The sequence below is a fragment of the Mustela nivalis genome (assembly GCF_964662115.1).
Source record: "Mustela nivalis genome assembly, chromosome: 15".
NCBI classification, from domain to species: Eukaryota; Metazoa; Chordata; class Mammalia; order Carnivora; family Mustelidae; genus Mustela; species Mustela nivalis.
In genome coordinates this window covers 89,147,559-89,169,704 of record NC_139034.1, presented here as the reverse complement: position 1 = coordinate 89,169,704, position 22,146 = coordinate 89,147,559, and the positions used below count along the sequence as shown (strand labels likewise).

Here is a 22,146-nt window from a genome sequence, read left to right as displayed (position 1 = left end):
CCTCATGCCGCCCTTCCCGGGTCCCACGTCCAGGTACTTCCTTCAGCCCCGAGACAACGGCAGCAAGAGCCTGAAGCCGGGGGACTTGGGGTCCCTGCGGCTGAACGTGGTGTACACTGAGGACCATGTCTTCTCGTCCAACTACTACCGCCCGCTGCGGGACCTGCTGCTGAGGTCTGCGGACGTGGAGGTGCGTGAGTGTGCGGGCCCCTGCTGTGTCTTGGGCCCCCCGTGAGCCAGACCCTGCGGCCCTGCGGACCCCCATGGCCCTCCACGGCCGGCTGCTGACCCCAGCCCCTCTCCTCCGGCCCCCCGCCCACCTCCCAACTCCGGACCCCAGCTCTGACCCTGGTCCCCCAGTCCCATCTGGCTCCAGCCCCCCACCCCAACCCTGCCCCTGACCTCTGAGTCCCCTGCCTTGGTCCGGCCCCGCGCCCCACCCCGGCTCAGACCCCAGCTTCAGCCCTCGGCTCCCTCACCCTTGTTTGGCTCCACCCCGTAGCCCCTCCCAGCTGCCCCCCACCCACCGCCACCCCCACAAGGCACGGAGCCCACCTCTGGCCCTGCATATCTGGGCAGCCAGCTCCTGGTGGGTGATTCTCCCTGCTTACTGTCCCCCAAGTCTGCTCTGTGTCCAGAAATACCTGCATCTCCCTTTGCCGGAGGGACGGAGGCGTGAGCCCCACACCCCACCTGCAGTTAGAGCCCTGCGGGGACCCAGCAAGGTTCATGGTTTCGGATTTGTATGAGGCCCTGAGGTCACCGGCCTCAGTTCTAGAGGTGGAATCAGATGGAAGAACCCCCAGGAGTGGACCCGGAGCATGTGTACAAATCAGAGGGTTGGACGTGGGCGCTAGAAAAGACGTGGTTCTTTCTTAGCTTGATGGAAGAGGCAATACAGGACAGGGTTGGGGTCTGGGCCCCAGTGTGGGGACCCTGAGCCACCTACTCACTGACTGTGCCCGGTGGGGAGTGGGGGTCTGCAGCCAGCCCCCAGGGCTGGGGGGCTTGCGCTGGGGTCCCACAGTCTCTCCTGTCCCACAGCCGGTGTCCGCGTCCGCCGCGCACGTCCTGGGCGAGGTCTGCAGGGAGAAGCAGGAGGCGGCCGTCCCCCTCGTGAGGTTCTTCCTGCACTACGGACGTGTGGTGCCGTTCATCAGCGCCATTGCCAGCGCCGAGGTCCAGAGGACCCAGTGAGTGAGCCTCAGGCTCCATGACCTCCCCTCCCTGAGGGCTGCAGCCTGAGTCAGTGACCACCATGTGGTGAGGGCCGGTCTGGGCTGGTACCCTCAGTGCCGAAGAGAGTGCAGAGTTGGGACAGCAGAAGGGGCCCGTACCGGCTCAGGTTTTCTGTCCGAAACACGCTGTTTCTTAAAAATGCACCTTTTCTGGGAAATCCCAAGGTGTGAGTGCAGGAAGGCGGTGGGCCAGGGCGCGGGTCACCTCGGGGGTGACCAGAGGGTGGCAGCTTCAGTACTAGGCCCACAGCAGAAGACTGGGTCACCGCTGCCCCAGGACCTGTGCCCACTCTGCGGGGATGGGTCTGCCAAGAAGAGTCTGTCCCTGGAGCTCTGGGTTCAGAAGGACCCAGATTGCACCCGAGTGCCGAGATGGCGTGAAGCACGTCCTGTTAGGCTGACCTTGGGTCTGGTCTTTAGAGGCTTGGTGTGAAACGGGCCTCACAAAGGGGTGGGGCTGTGGGAGTGGGGAGGTTGTGCTGACCGGTCGGCCGTGTACAGTAGGTGTGTCACACACGCCCACCTGGGGGGCTCAGGGTGCCCCGACGCGAAACATCTGGCTGGGTCTCATTTTCCTCCCAGAACATCTGGAAGTAGGCCAAGCAGGGTCTGTCTCTGCATCCGTTGGGCGTGGGCCAAGGACACGCTCGGTGTCCGTCATCCCCTTGCTCTCCAGGACAGACTCCCTCCAACGCTGTTTTACAGGGACCCCAACACCATTTTCCGAGGAAACTCGCTGACCTCCAAGTGCATTGACGAGACGATGAAGCTGGCTGGGATGCACTACCTGCACGTGACCCTGAAGCCCGCCATAGAGGAGGTGAGTGGGGGTCCCACCCCGTGGCCCCCAAGGACAGGGCACGTCAGGGTCTCTGGCAGGCCCAGTGCTGCTGGGGAGGGGCGTAAGGGACGCTCGCTCCCCAGGACACTGCGCACGGACGGCAGGCAGCTCTGACTCCTGCCCCCGAGACATGGCACGCGGACGGCAGGCAACTGAGACCCCCTGCCCCCATGACACTGCACGTGGACGACGGGCAGCCGTGATGCCCCCCACGACGCTGTGCGCAGACGGCAGGCAGCCGTGACCCCCTCCCCCCATGGCAGGCAGCCGAGCAGAACGGCAGCCCTGACTGAGGGACTCCTGCCACCTCCCCTCCAGCCTCACCGCAGGGACCTGCCCTGTGTGCTCCAGGAACTTTCTCATTGTCTCAAATTAAAAAAATGTTTTCTTCAGAAAATTCTTCATTCTACTCAAGACAAAAAGACATGCAGAGAAACACTGGTTTTTCGGAGAACACCCCTTTCTTTCAGCTGTGGGCCCCCTGAACCCGCGTGCAGCGTTCTCTCTAGGGTCCCCTCAGCTGTGCATGGCCTCCTGGTACCGCTCACGCAGGGGCAGGCGCAGCCGGGGCTCCACATGCTTCCTCCCCCCGTGGCCTCGAGCGCCTTGCCCAACCTCTGTGGGGTCCCTGAGGGGTAGCAATTCCCCCAGAACAGCTTTGTCAAGTGCAGGAACGTGAGGAAGTTTAGACTCACGTGCTGGTTTGGTCCGTGGGCACAGACCTGCCAGCACTTGGGAGGAACCACCTTTTTAACCCTGATGAAACCTGGTCGCGGGCACTGACAGGGAGCAGTCTTCGAGAAGGTCCGGAATTCCTCGCAGGTCGTGGCGCACCCGTGGCCGCACTGAAGGCCCTCCTCCCCCCGCTGCCGAGGGCCTGGCTGTGGCTCCGGAGGTCACTGCTGAGCTGGAGGCCTCCACCCACCTGGGATCCTGGACCAATGGTCACTCAGTCCTTATAAATGCACTTTTCAGATATGCCAGGGCCACAGACCCTGTGAGATTGACCCTGTGAAGCTGAAGGATGGGGAGAACCTGGAGAACAACATGGTGAGACGTTCTCGTCTGCTCAGCACTCTTCAGAGCTGGCTGCCTGGCCGCAGGAGTGGGCACGTGGCCACCCTGGGGGCTCCGTGTCTCCCTAGGATTTGGGGTGGGGACCCTACTGGGACGCTCTCTCGGCGTGTCCTCCGGGGCCTGCAGCAGGGTGACTGGCCCTTTGGCTGCTGACTCCCGTGCCGTCCCTTCTTTTGGGGTGGCCGGAGCCTCCCCTCCGGGCTGGCCCGTGGCCCGGCTTCTTCTCAGCCTGGTCCATCTTCCTGCGGCAGCAGACGTGGGTCCCAAACCCTGGCCATGTCCCCCTGTGTTCTCCTGAAGAGGGTCTATCTTTAGGACAGCCAGACTCTCTGATGGGACAGGGAGCTGTCATCTTGCATAGGGTTTCCTCAGGGTAAGTCTTTTTCATGCCTGTGAGGGAAAGAGACGGGGCTCTCTGTCAGGAAGGTGCGTTCCGGGGGATTTTGTGCCTGTCCAGTTAGTGAGATGAGCGTTGGGGAGGGAACTGCGAGGCTGGCCCCCCGCAGAGCGGCAGGGGCTCGCCCGGTGCTCGCCCCGCTGACGGCTGACCGCTATGGCGCCGTGCGCCTGCTGAGGGGACGTGCGTCTGTGGCCGCCACGGCTCTCCACGGCTGCTCCCTCCCTGGTGTGCTCGACTGCCGTGGGGGCCAGCAGCGCGGCCTGGGCCACAGGGCCCTCGGGGTGACCGGGCTGCACCCCGTTGCAGGAGAACCTGCGGCAGTATGTGGACCGTATCTTCAGCGTCATCACCAAGTCGGGGGTGAGCTGCCCCACTGTCATGTGTGACATTTTCTTCTCTCTTCGAGAGGCGGCTGCTAAGCGTTTCCAGGGTGAGTCTTTGGTGTGGAAAACATCCACACTCCTTACGGGGAGGTCCCTTTCCCCGCCACCAGGCTCCTCAAAGCCAAGAAAGGACGTCACGGAGTCATGTAGACGTGGTTCCAGCTGTGGCCGCGGGGTCGGTGCCCGTGCACACACAGCATCCCTCTGCCGCCCAGCCGGGCTCCAGGTCCTGCCTGCCATGGTGCTCAGGGGAGCCCAGCCCAGGCCTCAGGTGGGAAGGCCGGCTGGCCAGATGTTGTCACAGTGGTTAGTTTAGGACGCAGCGGTAACTTCTGTGCATTTGGGCCCGTCCAGTCGGAGAAGCCGCCCTCCTGGCTCTTCGCAGTTCTGGCTGGAAGGTCGAGGCAGCACTCAGCACCCCACGTTGTGCATGTCTGTCTTCTGCACCTTCAAGAGAGACAGGATGACCCCTTTGTGGGCGTGGGACAGGAGGGGTCCCGGGGATGAATCGCCTTTTCAGTCGTGCCCGTTGGTTGGGGATTCATCTTGTGCAGACGTGCCCATGGGTGGAACAAAGGTGGCCTTGGGCGGCAGGTGTTAGGTTGACTGAGGCCTGAGGTCCAGCCTGAGGAGGGGGCAGTGCGGTGTCTGGATCCCCATGCCATCCGGCAGGCCCCAACCATGGCCCTGCCGCACCCTTTCCTGAGGAGCCCGTGGGTCAGCCCAGATGTGTCCTGCTGCCTCCAGGAACTGCAGAGTCCCCTGAGCAGTCCCTGGACCCTGCCGGGGGCCCCCTCCTGCCCGCCGGTGGGGACGCCTCTCAGCTTGTCTCACCATGGAGGCTGGGCCTCACATCCGGCTCTGCGGACAGGCCCTGCTGCCTTCAAACTCATGGGCTTCAAGCTCGGGGCACGCCGGCCCTCAAACTCTCAGGGTCGCTCGGGGTCGGCGAGCCAGGGCCTGCCTGTCAGAGCCCTGTCCCCAGGAGGCGCTGAGCTATCCGTGGTGCCCAAGGGGAGAACAAGCCAGCAGGTGCGCTGGCTCGGACCAGGCCCGGGACTCCACGCCCTTACCAGACGCCCTGTCCTGGCCGCAGACGACCTGGATGTGAGGTACACGGCTGTGAGCAGCTTCATCTTCCTGAGGTTCTTCGCACCCGCCATCCTGTCCCCCAACCTCTTCCAGCTCACGCCTCACCACACGGTAAGTGTGCATCTGCCCCGTGGATGGGCCACCCACCCTCCTGGTGGCACCCTTGCTGGGGGGGCGAGGGGGCTGTGAACTCCTTTATCCACGAGAAGGGGGGCACCTTGGCCAAGCTGCGTCTGTTGAGCATGGTTGGCCGCCGTGACCAGGAACCCTCACCCCCAGCTTTAGGAGAGCGAGCACTGACGGGCTGCCGTGCATTCAGCCACGTGCCATCAGCTCATGCGGCCCAAGCCCCTCAGGTCAGGCTCCGAGTGACGCACCAGCGGAGCGTGCCTGGCAGTGACTGACCTCGGCAGGAAGCCGTGGGGGCCCGGGGACTCAAGGGGCCCATTCCCGGCTTTGTTTCAAATGAACCCTCCAGGCCAGGGGACGGGCCAGGGAGCCCCGCTATGGGCGCCCAGGGCAGGGCGGGGAGGCTGCTCCTTTAAAGGTGCCCTCGTGCCTGCCGTCGGCAGCTGCTCCTCACCCTGCCCTGCGCGCTGGCCGACCTCCCATTGCTCGCCGGCAGCATAAGGGGGCTGGGGGCTTTTGCGTGCTGTCACCATGTTGTCGGCCGTGCAATTCTGGGTTCAATCGCAACGTTTCTGTGGAACCGAAACGAGACTTGCCTTTCTCCTTCCCCTTTGACAGGACCCACAGACGTCGAGGACGCTGACGCTCATCTCCAAGACTATTCAGACTCTTGGCAGCTTGTCCAAGTCGAAATCCGTAAGTCGCATACTTTAATCGTGTCTGCTTATCCCAGGAGAGAGTGAGGGCTCAACGCAGGGACAGGGTAAGAAGCAATAAAACCCACACGGCCCACCACCCGCCGTCTGAGCAGAGAGCACGTTCCAGCGGCTTGCAGGCTCCTCTCTGCCTTCCTGAGCCGTGAAACATTGCGTTTCAAGACTGTTTTGTCTGGGGGCACATTACTCTTAGAGGCCGGGCTTGCTTTCTGAGCCTGTACTCCGCTCAGGTCCGCTGTGGGGATGACCACGTACAACAAATCTTCACAAGCCAGCACCGTGTGGGATGATGTCTCTTAACAAGCAGTAAAGACACAACATCCCCCAGACCCTGCTATGCTGCAGGCAAGGCTGGGGGAAAGAGTTCAAATCCTGAGTCTTCCCTGGAGAGAAGGGGTAGGGATGACATCGGCCCTGCCAAAAGTCAAAGTCCCTGTTGGTAGGGAATGCCAGGGTCTTGCTGGGCAAGAGGGTGACTGGGGGTACCACGGAGTCACCCCTCTCAGGGCCCAGCAGTCCCCTGGGCAGATCAGAGCTCCTGTATTTGGGCCAACGCACCCAGCAGGGCAGGGCCCTCGGCCGCAGGGCTCCTCGGCGGCATGGGGAGGGGGCTGTGCTCTCCTCGCAACTCACTTCATTTTTCTCATGAACAAGTGCGTTTGAAACCCCGTCAGACCAACCTACGGCAGAGGGAGTCACAGGAGCACATGGTGCGTTACCGGCTCCCAAGTGGGGGTTCAGGGGCTGTGGTGGCGTCAGCTGTGAGCCTCTGAGGTCGTCTGTGCTTGGGGCAGATTTGCTGCCTGGGGAGGGCCAGGGGCTCCTCCGGGGCCCGCCTGCCGCATACCACGTCCTGCCTGGGGGTCCCGAGGGTCTGTCCTGGGCCTCGCACCCCCCAGAATGCGAGTCATGACATGCAGGTTTGAGGACATTGGGGACTGTGTGTAGCGATGTCCACATGCGGACAGCTGGGCACGTGCCCTAGGGACTGAAGGCCAAGGCCAGCTGCACAGGGATGGGGTCAGTGGGGTCAGTGAGGCCTCCCCTGTGCCTGGACCTGCAGGAGCCCCCAGCCCAGCTCAGCCCTCCCCTTCTGTTGTCTGGGGGGTCTCATTGTTGCCGACAAGCAGCCCCCGTGTGGGAGACGCTGGGCTGCGTGTAGGTTGCAGCAGAGCCAAGCGCGTGTGGCGTCCCGCAGCAAGCGGCCACTCCGCAGTCCGTCGGCCGGAGCCTGGATGAACAGGTCCAGGCTGGCTGTGAGTTCTGCACGGACGCACCTCTGCGTCTGGAAACTGCAGAGCGACCTTCCGCGACACGGTGTTCGCTGCAAGCACGGCGTGGGGAGGGCTGCCCCCCGGGTGTCCCTGAGGGGTGCTCTGACGTCCACCTGTCAGGGCCCTCGCCAGTCCCCCGGTCCCAGGAGAGGCTCCTGTGCGGCAGCCTCGTCGTGACCCATGTCAGCAACAGAGACCTGGAACCCAGATGTCAGCCTCCATGCTCACTGAGGGACCCTGACCTGTTGTCAGCGTTCGGACCCTGGCTTCCGGGGTTGCGTTTGCGTGGCAGTGCCTGCTTTCGTGGCTTCCATGGGCAGTGCCCGGGCTGAGCCTGGGGCCATAGTCACACTGGCACCCCCAGTTGCTGAGAGACTGCCACCGGAGCCGGTCATGATGCATGCCTTCAGGTTGTTCCCCGTGGAGCATGTGCCCGAGACCCACAGGCCTTTGCTCAATGACCTGTCTCATTTTAGGCGAGTTTCAAGGAATCCTACATGGCTGCATTTTATGAATTCTTCAACGAGCAGAAATATGCTGATGCAGTAAAAAATGTGAGTGCGGATATCAGTTAACACAGACGGACTGCCTCCTGTCCTGACACGCTACTGTAGTTCCAGAAAATGGAGTTGAAATTCGCAGAACGTAGAGCCGGCCATTACCCACTGTCCAGAGTTCAGAGCACCATTCCCTGCGTAGTCCACAACCACCCCCCGTCCCCGAACTCTGCACCCCAAACCCCCCACGACCTTAGGACTCTCTGCACCCCAGACCCTGTGAACCCCTTGCACTTCCTCCTGTTCTGACCACCCCCTGTGGTCCCCAGACTCCCTACACCCTGGGGACGGTGGACCCCTTCCAGACTCTCCTCTTCAGAACCGTCACGAGTTTTCCCTCGGTGCTGGGCGCTGTACTTCTCTCAAAGACCGCCCTGTGTTTCTTATAAATCCCTTTCCTCACCCTTCTGGCCGTCTACTCCTGGGGCCCCCACAGATGCCCGAGTCATAGAGCCAGGGCACCCAGAATCAGGGACATGGCTCATGGAGAGAATCTTTTCTGGATCCTAAAGCTTTGCTTTTTCTGTTGCGTTTAGAAACACTCACACCTACTGGCCTCTCGGGAATCATAAAAACCAGGATCCAGAAGGGGAGAAGGGAGAGGAGCTGGGGTGCACGAGGTTGGGGGAGGGAGTCCAGGCAGGTCGTGGCAGTCACACTGGGGGGGCGTCCTGGGAGGAGAGCCCCGCTGCTTCCCCTTCCTGCAGAGATGCATGCTTGGGTCGCCTGTTGACGTGCCGGTGGGCCTCCCAGGGTCACTGGAAGCCTGGCAGCCAGGCAGAGCGGTGCCTGCGGATGCAGGGGGCCTCCTCGGCAGGTGGGGGGGGGGTCTGCGTGGAGGCCGGGCTCAGGGTTGGGCGCTTCCCTCCTGGCCACAGTGGGGACACGCTTAGGACCCCCTGACTCTTGCAGAAAGACCCAGATGTCTCTCTCTCCTGGCATCAGGAAGAGACGTAGTGTTCTGCTGTTTGTGTGTGAGAAGGAACATAGCCCAGCGTGCCGTCTCCCCCTTAATTGTCTGCTGTCTTTCCCACCTTAGTTTTTAGATCTGATCTCATCTTCTGGGAGAAGAGATCCCAAGAGCGTAGAGCAGCCCATCCTGCTTAAAGAAGGGTAAGGCCCGTGTCTGCTGCTGGGCCAGTGGGAGCGAGACCCGGGGGCGGCACTCCTGGCTGTCTCTGCCATGAACTGGGGCATCTGTGCCCACGTGGCTGGTGACCTCCCCACACAGAGGCAGCCAGACCCTTCAGGGGCTGTCCTGGCCTGGGACATCATGGCCTTGGCCCACATCTCTGATCCAGTAAGACTGCTCACGGGGCGAGTCTGAGACGTGGTGTTGTCTCGCCTGCTCTGTGCCTCTGCCCTGCGGGTTGTGCGAGTGGAGAAACACGTACCCATGGGAGAGAGGGGAATGAGGAGCTGACCCAGCCTTGCATGTGGGCTGGCTCACACCTGAGTTCAAGACCCTGTTCCATGCCACCAGGCCCCCACTCCTGAAACATCTCCGGCTCCCATTACTCTGTTTTCTGGAGCACCTCTGGCCCGGGTCCGCAGGCCTGCCCACCTTCGTACAGGCGTCTCTTGTTGGTATTCCCAGTGTGGGAGATGGGGAGGGGGCAGCTGCTTTGTTGGAGGTCTGATGAACCTGCTGTCCTTGCCGACTTGTGACTTAAAGTTAAACTTTTCTGGGGTGGCTCAGTAGGTTAAGCCTCTGCCTCTGGCTCAGGTTGTGATCTCAGGGTCCTGGGACTGAGCCCCACATCAGACTCTCTGCTCAGCGGGGAGCCTGCTTCCCCACCACACGCCCCTGCCTGCCTCTCTGCCTGCTTGTGACCTCTGTCCATCAGATAAATAAATAAAACCTTTTTTTAAAAAAAAGTTAAACTTTGCAAAAGTAGAGACCTTTGCCTTTTGGTGTTTTACCCTATCACTTGGAAATACAGTGAGATGTGGTGTGGGAAGCTGCTGGCTGTGTCCCGAGCCCCAACACTCACCCACAGACGTGCCCTGTTCACACAGGTTCATGATCAAGAGGGCACAGGGGCGAAAACGCTTTGGGATGAAGAATTTTAAGAAAAGATGGTTCCGCCTGACCAACCATGAGTTTACCTACCAGAGAAGCAAAGGTAACAAGAGAAACTGGCTTTTTACTGGAGTCCCATAGTTTATTCTGAGGGGCCAGAGCCTGGACTTGGGGGGGCCCTAATGGGTTCGTGCCTGCTTTCCTGGATGAAACGAAGCGCGTAGAGTACGTGTCCCGGGGCGTTAGCAGTGTCTGGTCACAGGAGTGTGTGGGAGACGTCCGCCTGCCAGGTGGCCTGGGTGGGGGTGGGGAACAGGTGGGCCTGTGCCCATGGGCTCCCGGCGTGGGAGTCGGGGTCCTGCGTGGGCCGTGTCCTCTGGGTCTGAGGGGGCATAGGTCTCGGCGACACGGCACTGGGAAGTAAAATGTGGGGACAGGGCTCCTCGAGAAGGCACGTGGCCAGAAGATCGGGGTTCCCGGGAGGCAGCATCAGGTCCTGCTGTGTGAGGCCCGCTGTTCTGCGGTGTCCCCCGCAACCCCTTAAGGCGGGGAGCCTCTCGCCTGCCTTGTCATGAACCCCTTTCTGTGGCAGGAGACCAGCCTCTGTGCAGCATTCCCATCGAGAACATTCTGGCCGTGGAGAGACTGGAGGAGGAGTCCTTCAAGATGAAGAACGTGAGTGCGGCTCCGCCTCGGGGCTCTTGGGGTTTCTCCCTCCTGCGCTCGTTGCCCTGCCAGCACCCACTGCCGCTGCTCTCCTCCTGCAGCCCCATCGCCGGGGTCCTTGCGAGCTGGCCGGAGGCAAAGAACCTGCTGGAAAGTGCTTTCCTGGCAGCTCCAGAGGCCGGAGGGCCAGCTCCGGGACCGGAGGGTTTCTTTGAAACAAATTTTGATCTGGTTTGAACTTACAGGGAAGTGGCGAGAATACAGCAGGACCCTCGTGTCCCCGAACCCAGAATTGCATGTGGTTTGTCTTTGTTTGCTGAGCCACGTAAACACTCAAGTGTGTTCCCTGCAAACAAGGACGTTCTGGTGTGGAGGCAGACCCCCAGGTCCAGAGGCAGGACCCCAACACTGGTGCAGTGTCACCTCTGACCACTGCCTGTGTAGGGACTCTCCCAGCTGAGATCCTGGCCGTCTTTGTAGCTGCTGTGTGTCCCCAGCCACGCCCCTCATGGTGCATTCTCCATCCTTTTCTGGACATGGAACATTCCTCAGCCTTTCTCGGTGTTCTTGAAGCACAGAGGCCAGGTGCTGTGGGTGTCCCTCAGCTTGGGTGGCAGGTTCAGGTGCCCTCTTCTGCCTGGAATCCCGTGGAGATGACCGCATCCCCTGGGTGTGTCTTCTCGGGACGGCTTATGGTGACCATGGGACACACGCTGAGCTATGTCCACCTCTGGCTCCTGGCCTGCCTCGTCCGGTCAGTACTTCTGGGCTTTCTGCCATGGAAAGCTCCGTCCCACGGAGGTTATTCTCTTGTCTGTCAGGGCCACATCTTCTTCAGGGCTGGCGTCCCTCGCCATCAAGTGGGTGTAGGACATGACAGCGTTCTTGCCCGCATTGTCAAAACACCCGTCACCGGCACACACGGGCGAGCGCAGGTGGGGTTTCCAAGGGAGACACCAGTGACCTCACCGGGTCTGATTTGGGGCGAGGCTCGGATGGGGAGGCTTCCTGTGTGTCCCCACGGAGGGTCCTGCGGGGGACCCCGCACATCAGGTCTGCTTACTGTTTGACGCTTTTCAGAAGCACAGACCTTCAGGGACCATCTGTGCGGCGCAGGCAAAAGCACGTGCAGGCCTCCTTGTCCCCGCACACCTTGGAGCTTAGTCGGGGAGGAAGTGCCCTGCCCACTGCTGTGGCCGCCGTGGCTGCCGTGGCCTGGGAGGGGGTTACAACTCCGGCTCAATCTCTGGAGGCACAAATGGGCTCCCGGACGTGGAAGGAGCTCGCGCGTCTCCTGTGGGGCAGGAGCTCAGACCCACCCCTGCATCCGAAGGCCTGTGCGCGTGGTCCGTCTGCTGTGGCCCCAGGCCCAGCCCCCCTTCCCCGTGTCACTGGTCATTTGCTTCACTGGTTGTATCTTCCCGAGTGTTGCCAACCGCCCCCAACACCCCACGGGCTTCAGGGAGCTCAGATGTTGGAGCAGCCCTGTGTTTCCTAAGAACCTTCTTCAGACGCTGGGAACCATCCACAGTAGCCACTGCTCTAGGAGGACAGTCCTTGCACAGCGTCTCACCCCGCAGGCTCTCCTATATATGCCAGGTGTAGGGTTTAGAGGAAGGTGCCCGAGTCGGGTCTGCCTCGCAGGAGCTGACAAGGGCTCTGTCTTCCACCTCCTGTGTCAGTCTGTCTCTGCACAGCTCAGCTGTCTAGTACCCAGTAGGTGCGTATGCCACACTGTGTGGTGGGGGACACAGCGAGTTGGCTTCAGCTATGACGGGGCTGCTTCTGGCCCAGGGTCGCTGAGGAGGAAGACCGATGAGCTCACGTCTCTGTCTGGGTCAAAGATGAACATCGGTGGCCCGTGTGGGTGGCCCCTGCTGGGTAGGTGGGAAGGCTGCCCCTGGCTGGACGGCCCAGCTCACACACGGCAGTTCCCACTCAGCCTGTCCTGTCCCTTCACCTGGACTACTGGAGGGGGTTTCTGGGGCAGGCAGATGGCCCCATGGCAGACGGTGTTTTCCCCGGGCCCAAGGGATGTTCGCATGTTGTGCCTGCCCGGGAGGAATGCCATCTCCTGTGTGGAGGCTGTAGCGTGGGTTGTCTGTTCCCAGGCCTGGGATTCAGCCCTCTCTAGGATGGGGGCCTGGGGCACCCAGCCCTCCCTGGGCTCTGGGCCTGTGCACCTGCTATGCCCATTCCAGGACCTCCACTGCCCCAGGACCCCCGCACCTCTCATCCCCGCTGCCCCACGACCTCTGTACCTATTGGTGCTTCTGGCTGGGACTCTTCATCTTCTGCTTTTCCCACTCAGCTTACCGATGTTTTAATCATCTTTCTGACTTCAGCTGGGTCATTGACTTAGAAGGTTCTTGCCTGACTCTTCCTCCAACATACACAGACCTTACATTTTGTGTTGGTTCTTATCCTTCTTGCTGGCTGGAAGTTCATGGTGAGAGAAACTCTGTTTGGGCCACACTCTGTCCCCAGAACCTAGGGCAGTGCCTGGTATTCACGGTGGTTGTTGAATGAACAACGAGAGAGAAGGTGGAGGCTCTGAGCAAGTCACACTAACCTGGAAGGAGGAGGAAGAGCCTCCCGGTGAGATGAGGTGGGTGGGGATTTTCTGATGGACACAACAGCACATACAAAGGTCCTGAGGTCAGTGTGGGATGAGGACAAGAGTGTGGGCACGATAAGTTCTGATGTACCTTGCACAGAAGACCGCCCCAGCTTAAAAAAACCAGGAGACTCGAAGAAACATTTGTGTCCTGACCACGGTGACCACAGGAGGGGATGAACAGTGCTACTCCTTTGCTTTTGGAATAGAGCTCCCTGAGACCCCAGCACACAGAGTGCCTTGGCCAGGCTGACCAGGGGTGACCCTGCTAAGTTGTGTTAGTCCCAAGTCCCCTAGGGGGAAGGAGATTGCTCTCTCAGTTTCAGGAACAGCAGAAAGGCTTTGTGTGCTCCACAACCCCCCAGGCCTGTCCATACCCTCCTTCTGCGGCCCCCGGGCCTGTCCGGTCCCTCCCTCTGCGGCCCCCGGGCCTGTCCACTCCCTCCCTCTGCGGCCCCCGGGGCCTGTCCACTCCCTCCCTCTGCGGCCCCCGGGCCTGTCCGGTCCCTCCCAGGCCTGTCCACATCCACACTGAGGACCCTCGTGGCCCAGGCAGGACACCATGCCCGGCGGCCTTTCTGACCCTGACTTCGGTCTCCCCAGATGTTTCAGGTGATCCAGCCGGAGCGAGCGCTGTATATCCAGGCCAACAACTGTGTGGAGGCCAAGGCCTGGATCGACATCCTCACCAAAGTCAGCCAGAGCAACCAGAAGCGCCTCGCCGTCTACCACCCTTCCGCCTACCTCAACGGCCACTGGCTGTGCTGTAGGGCCTCCTCGGACACGGCGCCGGGCTGCTCCCCCTGCACCGGGTAGGTCTGTGCCTCCCCCTCCCCCGAGGCCCTCCCAGCCAATGTAGGCAGAGGGGATCCCACAGGACCAGCCAAGGGGACGGAAATCAGCCCTGAGCTGACAGGAAGGGAGAGCAGAGTGTATTGGATGTGGATGATGGGGTGGGGGAGACGGGGACAGAGCATCCAAGAAACACAGAAGAGAAAACAGTGGGCGTCTCCTCGTTGCGTGGGGTCTGGGTTTTTCATGGGGATTGTGGTCCGGGGCATGTGTCCCCTTAGGTGTCCACGAACTGGTCCGCACAAAGACAGGGTCCAGAAGTCCTTCGTAAATTACTCATTCCCTCGAGCTGGGGGTCTTGGCCTCAAGGTGTTTGGAGTGAGGGGTCTTAGCATTTCTGACAACCTGCCTGCTCACTCCTCTTTTCTGTTGTGCTGGAAGACTCCAAAGACACCCTCGCCCGTTTGTCCATTACAAGGACGACGTAGGCTACGTGCATTTCAAGCATGTGTGGAGTGGGGCGTGGGTGCGGGCCTAGCAAGAACAGAAGCTGGAAAAGAAGCAAAAAATAAAAAACAGTTTTTGTTCTTTTTTTTCTTGGGGTCCCTTCAGTCCTTGTCTCACATCCACCCCGTGTGGCCAAGCACAGTTGTCCGGTTTGTGCACTGTACAGAGAAGTTTGGCCAAGGGGCCGCACTGGGGCTTGGCGAGCTGCACACGCACAGCTGCGTCTCCTAGGCTGTGCTCGCAATTCTTGAGGTGCCCCCATGCCAGAAAGCCTGGGCTCACCCTTGCAAAGGCCCTGTAGACTGGCAGGGGCCGTGAGCCATCATGGGTGCTCTGTCTCCCAGGGGACCTAGTGGTCCTTCAGGGTGGATGGCAGTGGGGAGGGTGCTCTGTGCTGAGGAGGACTCCCAGGAGTGGGGGCTGTCATGTTTCTTCCAGAAGAGCCCGGAGGCCTTCCACCATCCTGCTCACGCCCCTTTAGTGTCCACAGCTGCCATCTAACCATCTGACACCCTCTCCCGTCCCTTCCTGCCCCACCGTGAGCTGGGCCTCCTGGGGGTCATGAGAGAATCACTCGGCCCCTTCTGAAAGCAGGCCTGGATGCGTTGAGGTTGCCCCTGGGACCTGTGAGGACACTGACCAATGTCGTCTGGTGCAGGGGTGAGAGATACCCCAAAGCTCACGGGGTGGGAGCAGGAGGTCCGGCTTTGTAGCTGAAAAGGCCGGTTCCACCCAGGAGAGCTGAGTATTGTGTGCGGGGGCTGGGACCCTGCCACACCCTTGGGCCGGAGCCGCCGCAGGCTGCGGGAAGAGCCGGCACCTGGCCATCCTCACCCGGGGCGGCCTGCAGGTCCCACGGCCCACGTGCGCCGGGGCAGCTCTTTCTGTTCCAGGTCCTTTCTTGTCACAGCAGAACGAGCGTGGCCTATCGGCTGCTGTCTCAGCGGGTCCGTAGGCCTCCCGTCCTCCGAGCCTGTGGACAGGCCACCCTCAGGGCTCGTGAGCTGGGCCCCGGCCCCGTCGGGGATAAGTTCACTGCGTAAGATCACTCTGACCCAGTGGGCTTCCGAAGAAGGGAATGACTGACCTCCTCGCTCTCTCTGTTGCGGCGTGGCGGTGCTCGGGCAGCGGCCTCCCGGCAAACATCCAGCTGGACATCGATGGGGACCGCGAGACAGAGCGCATCTACTCCCTCTTCCACTCGTATATGAGCAAACTAGAGAAGATGCAAGGTAGGCCCGGCAGCCGGCGCGCCATCTCGGCAGGTGGCAGGTGGCCGCGGAGACGCCTGCCAGGGCCACGGGGGCACCTGGAGCTTCCCGCAGAGACCCCCGGCCCTCGGAGCCCCCGTGGTCTGTGTGCATTCCCACGCGTGGGCTGAAGGGGGAGCGCGTCCCGCAGGCCAGCAGATGTGGGGCATGGACTGTAGGAACAGATTCTCTGCATAATCTGATGGGGGAATTTAGCCACGACCTCTGAGCCACCAAGTTCTTGAGAAGATCTTGTGTTTAACAACCTCCCACAGCCCAGACTGCGGATTCGTTCTTCTGCCTGCCGGGGGGCGGAGGGGGCACCTGGGTGTGTGGACGCGTGTGCGCACGTGGGACCTTGTTCCTGGCCAGAAGCGGCCGGCGTGATGTGTGCCTCCGTTGGCCACCCTCTCCTTTGTGTTCTGCGGGCGGCAGGGGACGCAGGAGTGATGGGGTTGAGATTCAGGAGAGGCGGTCGGGACGCGGAGGAGGTCCGGAAGCCCCCCCGAATGCGAAAGGAAGCTGAGTGGGCCTGGAATACACCGTCCTGTTCTTTCTCCTGATCTAACCCAGCAGGCTCGGGGTGGGCCTCAGCCCGGGCGGACTCCAGTCCTGCCCTGCAAGCATTCCGCCGTGAGCTGTCGGGAGCTCAGCCGCACCTGCCCTCGGGTCCCTTCCCGCAGCCTCGGGGGCCGCTTCTGGGTGCACACCCAGGCTCCAGGCCCATGCACTTGCCCACATGGTGCACATGCGCGAGCATATGCTCCTGTGCAGACCCGCACGCACCCGTGTGCATGCACACACCCACTCCGCCCCGGGGGGTCCTCCCCCAGCAAGTGTGCACACCCCGCACTTGGCTGGTTTCCTCGGGAGGCCGCATGGGAGTGGTCCTGGGGCTACAGCCGGCCTCAAGGTGGCAGCCCCTCCCCAGCGCACTGAGAGGGGTGACCAGAACAGAGGATGGTCAGGAGACTTAGGGTGAAGCCACCCTGTGAGGTCCAGATTCATGAAGGAGGCTGACTGAGCCTTGCGTGGTCAGCCACTTTCCAGCGGCCTCTCTCTACGCACGGTCTCCCTCTTGCTTCCAGCCTGGGGTCACCCCCCCACCAGAGGCCCCCATGACTCTGTCTCTCAGAGCCACTCTCTGCCTCCTTCGTCTGGCTGATACCTGTTTGTCTTGTGAGTGTCCTTCTCTGGGGAGCTTTTTCTAACCCTGCGTGTATCTCTGTCGTTGCCATGATGACCATCTCTGATCTGTTCACGTTGGGTGGGCTTGACCCTTTGAGAGCAGAAGCAGGTCATTTGCCCCAGTGCCTGACTTGGAGGAGGAACGAATACCGTGTTCTGGATGACAGATGCGTGGGCAGCGGACGGCAGAGGCGCAGATGAGGGGTGACGGATGGATGGTGGACGGAGAGATGGTCGTGGTGGTGGGGGACAGGGCATGACGGATGGACGGAGGGCGGACGAGCGAGCCTCCCTCCCAGGGTGGGAATCATCCGGGTGAGCGCCGGTTCTGTCAGCAGGACTGGATCTTACAGGGCCCCTTGCTTGGCCTCCGCAGCGCTGACTGTCTTCAGGCCTCTGCCTGGAGTCTCGGTGCTTCTCTGAGGCCGAGAGCTTGTCCTCGGAGCATCTGGTGGTCTTGATACTCCTGCAGCTGTGCTCCTGAGCGCCGGGACCACGGGGCTTGTTTCCCCCGACGTGGTTGATCCTTTCCTTTCGGCGCTCGGAGGCGGCTGTGCTCGGGCTGCGTGTGCGAGAGGGGAGACTGGGTCCCCTCCACCGCCCGCATGTGGCCTGGACTCACCTGGCCCACCCTGGCTCTTCCCCCGCCCCTGCCCCCTGAAGTCTGCTGACAGTGGAACCCGGGACTTGAGGCAGGGAAGGGTTAGCCTTGGTGGGGACCGGGGCCACGGGGCTGAGAGTAACGCAGGGGTGCCTTTCCAGGTGGCAGCAGGGTCCCCGCTCTGTGATGAGCCCTGGGATCACAACTTGCTTTCCCTCTGCAGAACAGGCACGAGTGCCCACTTATGAGGGCACTGGGAAGGTTAGAGGACTCCCATGGAGCACCGAGCCGTGTCTCCCACACAACCGTGGACCCACGGTCTGGCCTCGGGCCTCTTCCCCGGCCTGCGCCTCTCGGGTGCCTCCCAGCACTCACCCGCTCTGGCCGCGCCCCTCAGCATCCCACGTGGGATGAGTCTGCGAGTCCCAGGCCTCAATCCAGAGACAGCTTTGGCCTCTGCCGTGAGACTACCGGGTAGCCCGTCATGTCCTCTTCCGTGACACGGGCTAACCGCCTGGGTTGGCCCAGGACCCAGCCACACAGCCCCCGTGAGGCAGGCTGCCCAGCTGCGTATCCGAGCCACCTCCCCGCACCTCCCCCTCCCCTGCTCGGGGTCCACAGGCCTCCGCAGGCCTCTGCATCTGTCCCTTCTCTGCCAGCGCCGTGCTCCACCAGCACCATGAGTCTAAGTGTCTGGTCGCTGTTGGCGAGGGTCACAGACATGTGCTTGTTCCGGGGTCATGCCTCTTGACCTGTCCGCACTGGCTGTGACAGCACAGCTCACTGGTCCTGCCAGGCCCCCGGGCAGGAGTCTCTCAGGGACACTGGTGCCCCCACTTCCCAGAAGGGTTCATCGAGGCTCAGACACAAGTAACCTGCTCCGGGCCCAGTAGCTCCCAAAGTGGGGACTTTGGGGAGGGGTCCAGGCAGTCTGGCTCCCGAGACCCTGACCCTGCGTGTGATGTGGAGAGGGGGAGGCTGAACTCGGACCCGCTACGCACCGGGCTCCTCCCTCCTCCTCCTCCTCTGTCTGTTCGTCCCACACATCTATGTCGCTTGTCTTTCTTGCATCAGATTCTCTGTTTTTGAATCTTTAACTGAATCTTCTTGGTCTTCCTTTGTGCAGACTTGTGAGTTTTTAGTCAGAATTCGAGTTCTCCTGGGTTGGAGATAAAGACGGGGTTGGACACTAGAACTTCTGTGGTAATGAAACAGCAGGGCAGGTGGGATGAGGGGCTCCCTAGGTCGGGCTCACCTCAGCCCAGTGCTATCCAAATGGCATGTCTTCCCACACAGACCCCCCGCGATCCTGGAGTGGAGTGTCAAGCTCAGGGGTTTGAGGACAGGTCAGGAGGAGGGTCCAGCTCCAGTGTCTGGGTGCTTCTCGTGGTTGCCTGAAGGCTACGGCATGGTCTTCAGCAGGAGTGAGGTGGTCCAGTGAGAAATTCATGTGTCCAGCAGCTGGGGTGACAGTGGTCCTAGGAAGCTGCTCGTGCAGCCCAGCCAAGAGGTCACACCCTTGAGGACAGTGTCCTCGTGTCCCCGCCACAGGGGGTGCACGTAAACGCCAGGTCAGTGACGCCCTGGCCCCTCTTTCTAAGATGGGGCTTCCCTTGAGGTCATCTCTCCAGACTGACCCTGGGTGACCCCGCAGGTCCTTGAGCCCACTGGCCCTATGTCCAGGAAGCGACATCTGCCAGCTCTGGTCTGGTGAGCAGTAGGTGTGGACAGATGCGGGTGCGCAGGAGACAAACTGGTCAGACGGGGCATCAGACCCTGGCTTCTCCGGTGCTCGGCTTCAGTCTGGCTCTCGGGAATGGCTTCTGCGTCTTCGTGCATTTGCGTGGGAGCGGTCAGCCCTTCCCCGAGGCGGCTGGCCGTGCACGCTGCCCTGACCTCCGGCCCCTCTCAACGCCGCAGAGGCCTGTGGCAGCAGATCCGTGTACGACGGGCCCGAGCAGGAGGAGTACTCGACGTTCATCATCGACGACCCCCAGGAGACCTACAAGACACTGAAGCAGGTCATTGCTGGTGTCGGGGCCCTGGAGCAGGAACACGCCCAGTACAGGAGGGACAAGTTCAAGAAGACCAAGTATGGGAGCCAGTGAGTATGGCGTCTGGGTTGTAGGGGAGCCCTTGGCAAAGGTAACGGGGAAGGGACTGCTAGGAGCTTCCTGGGGCAGAGCCCTACCCTAAAGCCGCCGGCACACACCCGTGAGGCTTGGGCAGCGGCCCATCTCCTCAGAGCAGCCTTCCTGTACTCTACAGCTGTCGGGCAGTGCGCCGTGGGCAGCAGCTCCCTAACTTCCCGCCTCCCGGTCCCTCCTTCCTCCACAACCTTCCACCTCCTGACCCATTGCTTCCAAAATTAGGCTTCAATGGGCCAGAAGCTCCACACCCTTTGCCTCTCTCTAGGCCACAAGTACGCTTCTGTAGGTGACTTCTGCCTAAGTCTTTTCCCTGTGTTTGTATTTTTCACATTTATTCCGAAGAACATGTATCACGTTTAAAGACGGAACAAAGATACGAAAACGTGCAGAGGGCACTGGCGGTCGGGAGCTCGGCCTCACATTCTCTGCTCCTGTTTCCCCTTTGCAGGGAGCACCCCATTGGAGACAAGAGCTTCCAGAGCTATATCAGGCAGCAGTCGGAGACCTCCACGCATTCCATTTGAAGCCGAACGTCCTGTCCCAGGACGGGGCCCTGGGCTGTGGGCGGAAAGCCACAGTCTTCGGGCTTGAGGGAACAGAGAAGACTATAGAGCATGGGGCCTTCACTTCGCAGCTCACCTGTGACCAGCGCCGGGCTCACTGAGCAGTTGAGACCCTCCCGGAGCTCATCTGTGGTTGCTGGGGCTCCGTCGTCACACTGGTGGCAGGCGACCTGGGCTGGCTCTTCTGGAAGGAGGGACCGGGACCGCCATGCCCGCTGCAGAACTCATGCTTCCTGTCCTGGACCCTTGGGCCTCTGCTGGACTCTGTGCGGCCTGTGCGGTGGAGCCCCCAGCTCTCTCCTCCCACACGCCCTACGGGACCAGCACGCTGAGCGCTTCGTGTCTTGTCGCCTGCTGGCGGCCTCGGCCCCGGCCCTCTGCTTCCAGCCCTGCCGTTATTCCTGCTGAAGGTCAGTTTCACTTCCTCGTGCGTCACCGCACGAAGGCCCCCGTGTGCGAATGCCTGACGACTCGGAGGTACAGGGCCCTTCTGCCGAGAGTGCCGGGGCTGCCCGTCTCTCCTGCAGACACTGGCGTCCCGCCGCTGCCAACACTGCCAGAGCGGGCAACGTGCCGTACAGAGTGTCCGGCCTGCGCCTTCAAGCAGAATCGTCGTTTGCTGTTGGTGGGACTGAGAGCAGGGTCCGCCTCAGCTGCCCCTTCTGGGAGTTTGGGGAAGGTTTTTAAAATAGAAATGTGCATTATTTTCAAGCTGTTTTTCTTAATGTTTTTAGAGGACCGTTTCTAACGAGCTGTTTGATGAAGTACCTCAGAGCATCTAGGCCTGTCGCAAAGGGCAGGCACAGGGGCACGAGCCGCTTCTCTGGGAAGCCGGTGGACGGCCCTCCAGAGCACCCCAGGGGACGCAGCGTCCTGAGCTGTGCAGATCCCCAGCCCCCGGGAGCAGGGCTTTGCTGTCTCTGTGAGGCCCCTAGAAGCTGCCAGGCAGTGGGGTTGCTTTACTGTGGGGCTGGAGGGGGCCAACGTGGGGCAGCCTGCCTTTGAGCGTTGGAGAACACTGTTCAGATGCTCGGACCTTGTGCCTGTCTCCGCTTTTATTTGCAAATACTGTCCAGACTCTGACCCATGGCGGATAGGACTTGTCACAAAAATAGCGGAGGAAGATGTTGCAGAAAATACCCTTAGGGATGCACAGCTAGCAGGACGCACCGGACTACCGTTTTTAACTCGGATTTGTAACTTGAGGTCTCTGTTTATAAGATACTAATGATCTGCAATGTATTTTACTGGCCAATTAAAACAGACGTTTTATTCTGAGGACAGTTTGATTAACGGCGCACGTGAGCGATGGGGCCTGTGGGAGGCTGGGTCAGGGGAGGTTCGGCTGCGAACCTTTGGATCAAGCGGAAACCACAGTGCTCTGGGGGATGGGATGTGCGGGGCCTCTGAGCGCGTCCGAGCGCGTCTGCTGGAAGCTCTGATGGGGGTAGAGACGGGCGTCGGCCCAGGAAGGGCAGGATGGGCTCCTGCACGTGCCGCTGTCTCCAAGAGGCCGTGGGGAGGCCGGAGGTGCTGAGGGCCCTGCCCCACCTGGACGGGCGGAGGGAGGGGCCGGACGCACCGAGGGGACCTGGAGGAGACGTGACTCCGGAGCAGGGCACATCGTCTCCCTCTTCTTGCTTCCATGTGGCCTTCACTCCGTTGCTGTTTTAACTCCAGCCCGAGTCAGCTGTTAGGAAGGAATCAGGTGAGCTGACTCTGGGACATCAGGTTGGACGTGGGGGGTGGCGCGGTCAGCCCCTCTCTGGAGCGTGGACTTGGGGAGGGAAGCACCATCGCTGCTTTCCGCTGGCCCCTCCCAGCAGCGGATGGCCGCGGGCTGGGTGGGGGCTGATGGGTACAGAGGGGGCACACCTGCCCACGAGGCCTCCAGGTCAGAGGCCACCAGCATCCGACAGCCGGGACAGGAGCGTCCACAGCAGGGCCCGGCGGTACTGGCCAACTCAGACACCTGCGGGACCCAGGGAGGTGCTACCCCCGTGGAAGGACAGAAGGGAGAAAACCTCAGGGAACGTGGGACCCAGAAGCCCCTCTCCTGGGACTCCTGACAGGTCACAGTGT

The 22,146-nt window shown here is 61.4% G+C and overlaps 1 protein-coding gene across 6 annotated transcripts in view; it reads left to right on the top strand.

Annotated features, from left to right (window-relative positions):
* RASA3 (RAS p21 protein activator 3) overlaps positions 1-21,340 on the top strand; it is a 114,036-nt gene extending 92,696 nt beyond the window's left edge. For all 6 annotated transcript variants that reach the window (XM_082701138.1, XM_082701135.1, XM_082701139.1 and 3 more), the window contains 15 exons: positions 34-190; positions 1,045-1,193; positions 1,944-2,058; positions 3,055-3,129; positions 3,863-3,986; positions 5,036-5,142; positions 5,779-5,856; positions 7,627-7,704; positions 8,747-8,820; positions 9,727-9,833; positions 10,323-10,405; positions 13,617-13,825; positions 15,441-15,544; positions 19,272-19,455; positions 19,950-21,340. In XM_082701138.1, the coding sequence (XP_082557264.1) occupies positions 2,002-2,058; positions 3,055-3,129; positions 3,863-3,986; positions 5,036-5,142; positions 5,779-5,856; positions 7,627-7,704; positions 8,747-8,820; positions 9,727-9,833; positions 10,323-10,405; positions 13,617-13,825; positions 15,441-15,544; positions 19,272-19,455; positions 19,950-20,025 (1,356 nt within the window). In that variant the 5' untranslated portion in view covers positions 34-190; positions 1,045-1,193; positions 1,944-2,001 and the 3' untranslated portion in view covers positions 20,026-21,340. The remainder of the gene's footprint in view (positions 1-33; positions 191-1,044; positions 1,194-1,943; positions 2,059-3,054; positions 3,130-3,862; positions 3,987-5,035; positions 5,143-5,778; positions 5,857-7,626; positions 7,705-8,746; positions 8,821-9,726; positions 9,834-10,322; positions 10,406-13,616; positions 13,826-15,440; positions 15,545-19,271; positions 19,456-19,949) is intronic.
* The last annotated feature ends 806 nt before the right edge of the window (positions 21,341-22,146 follow it).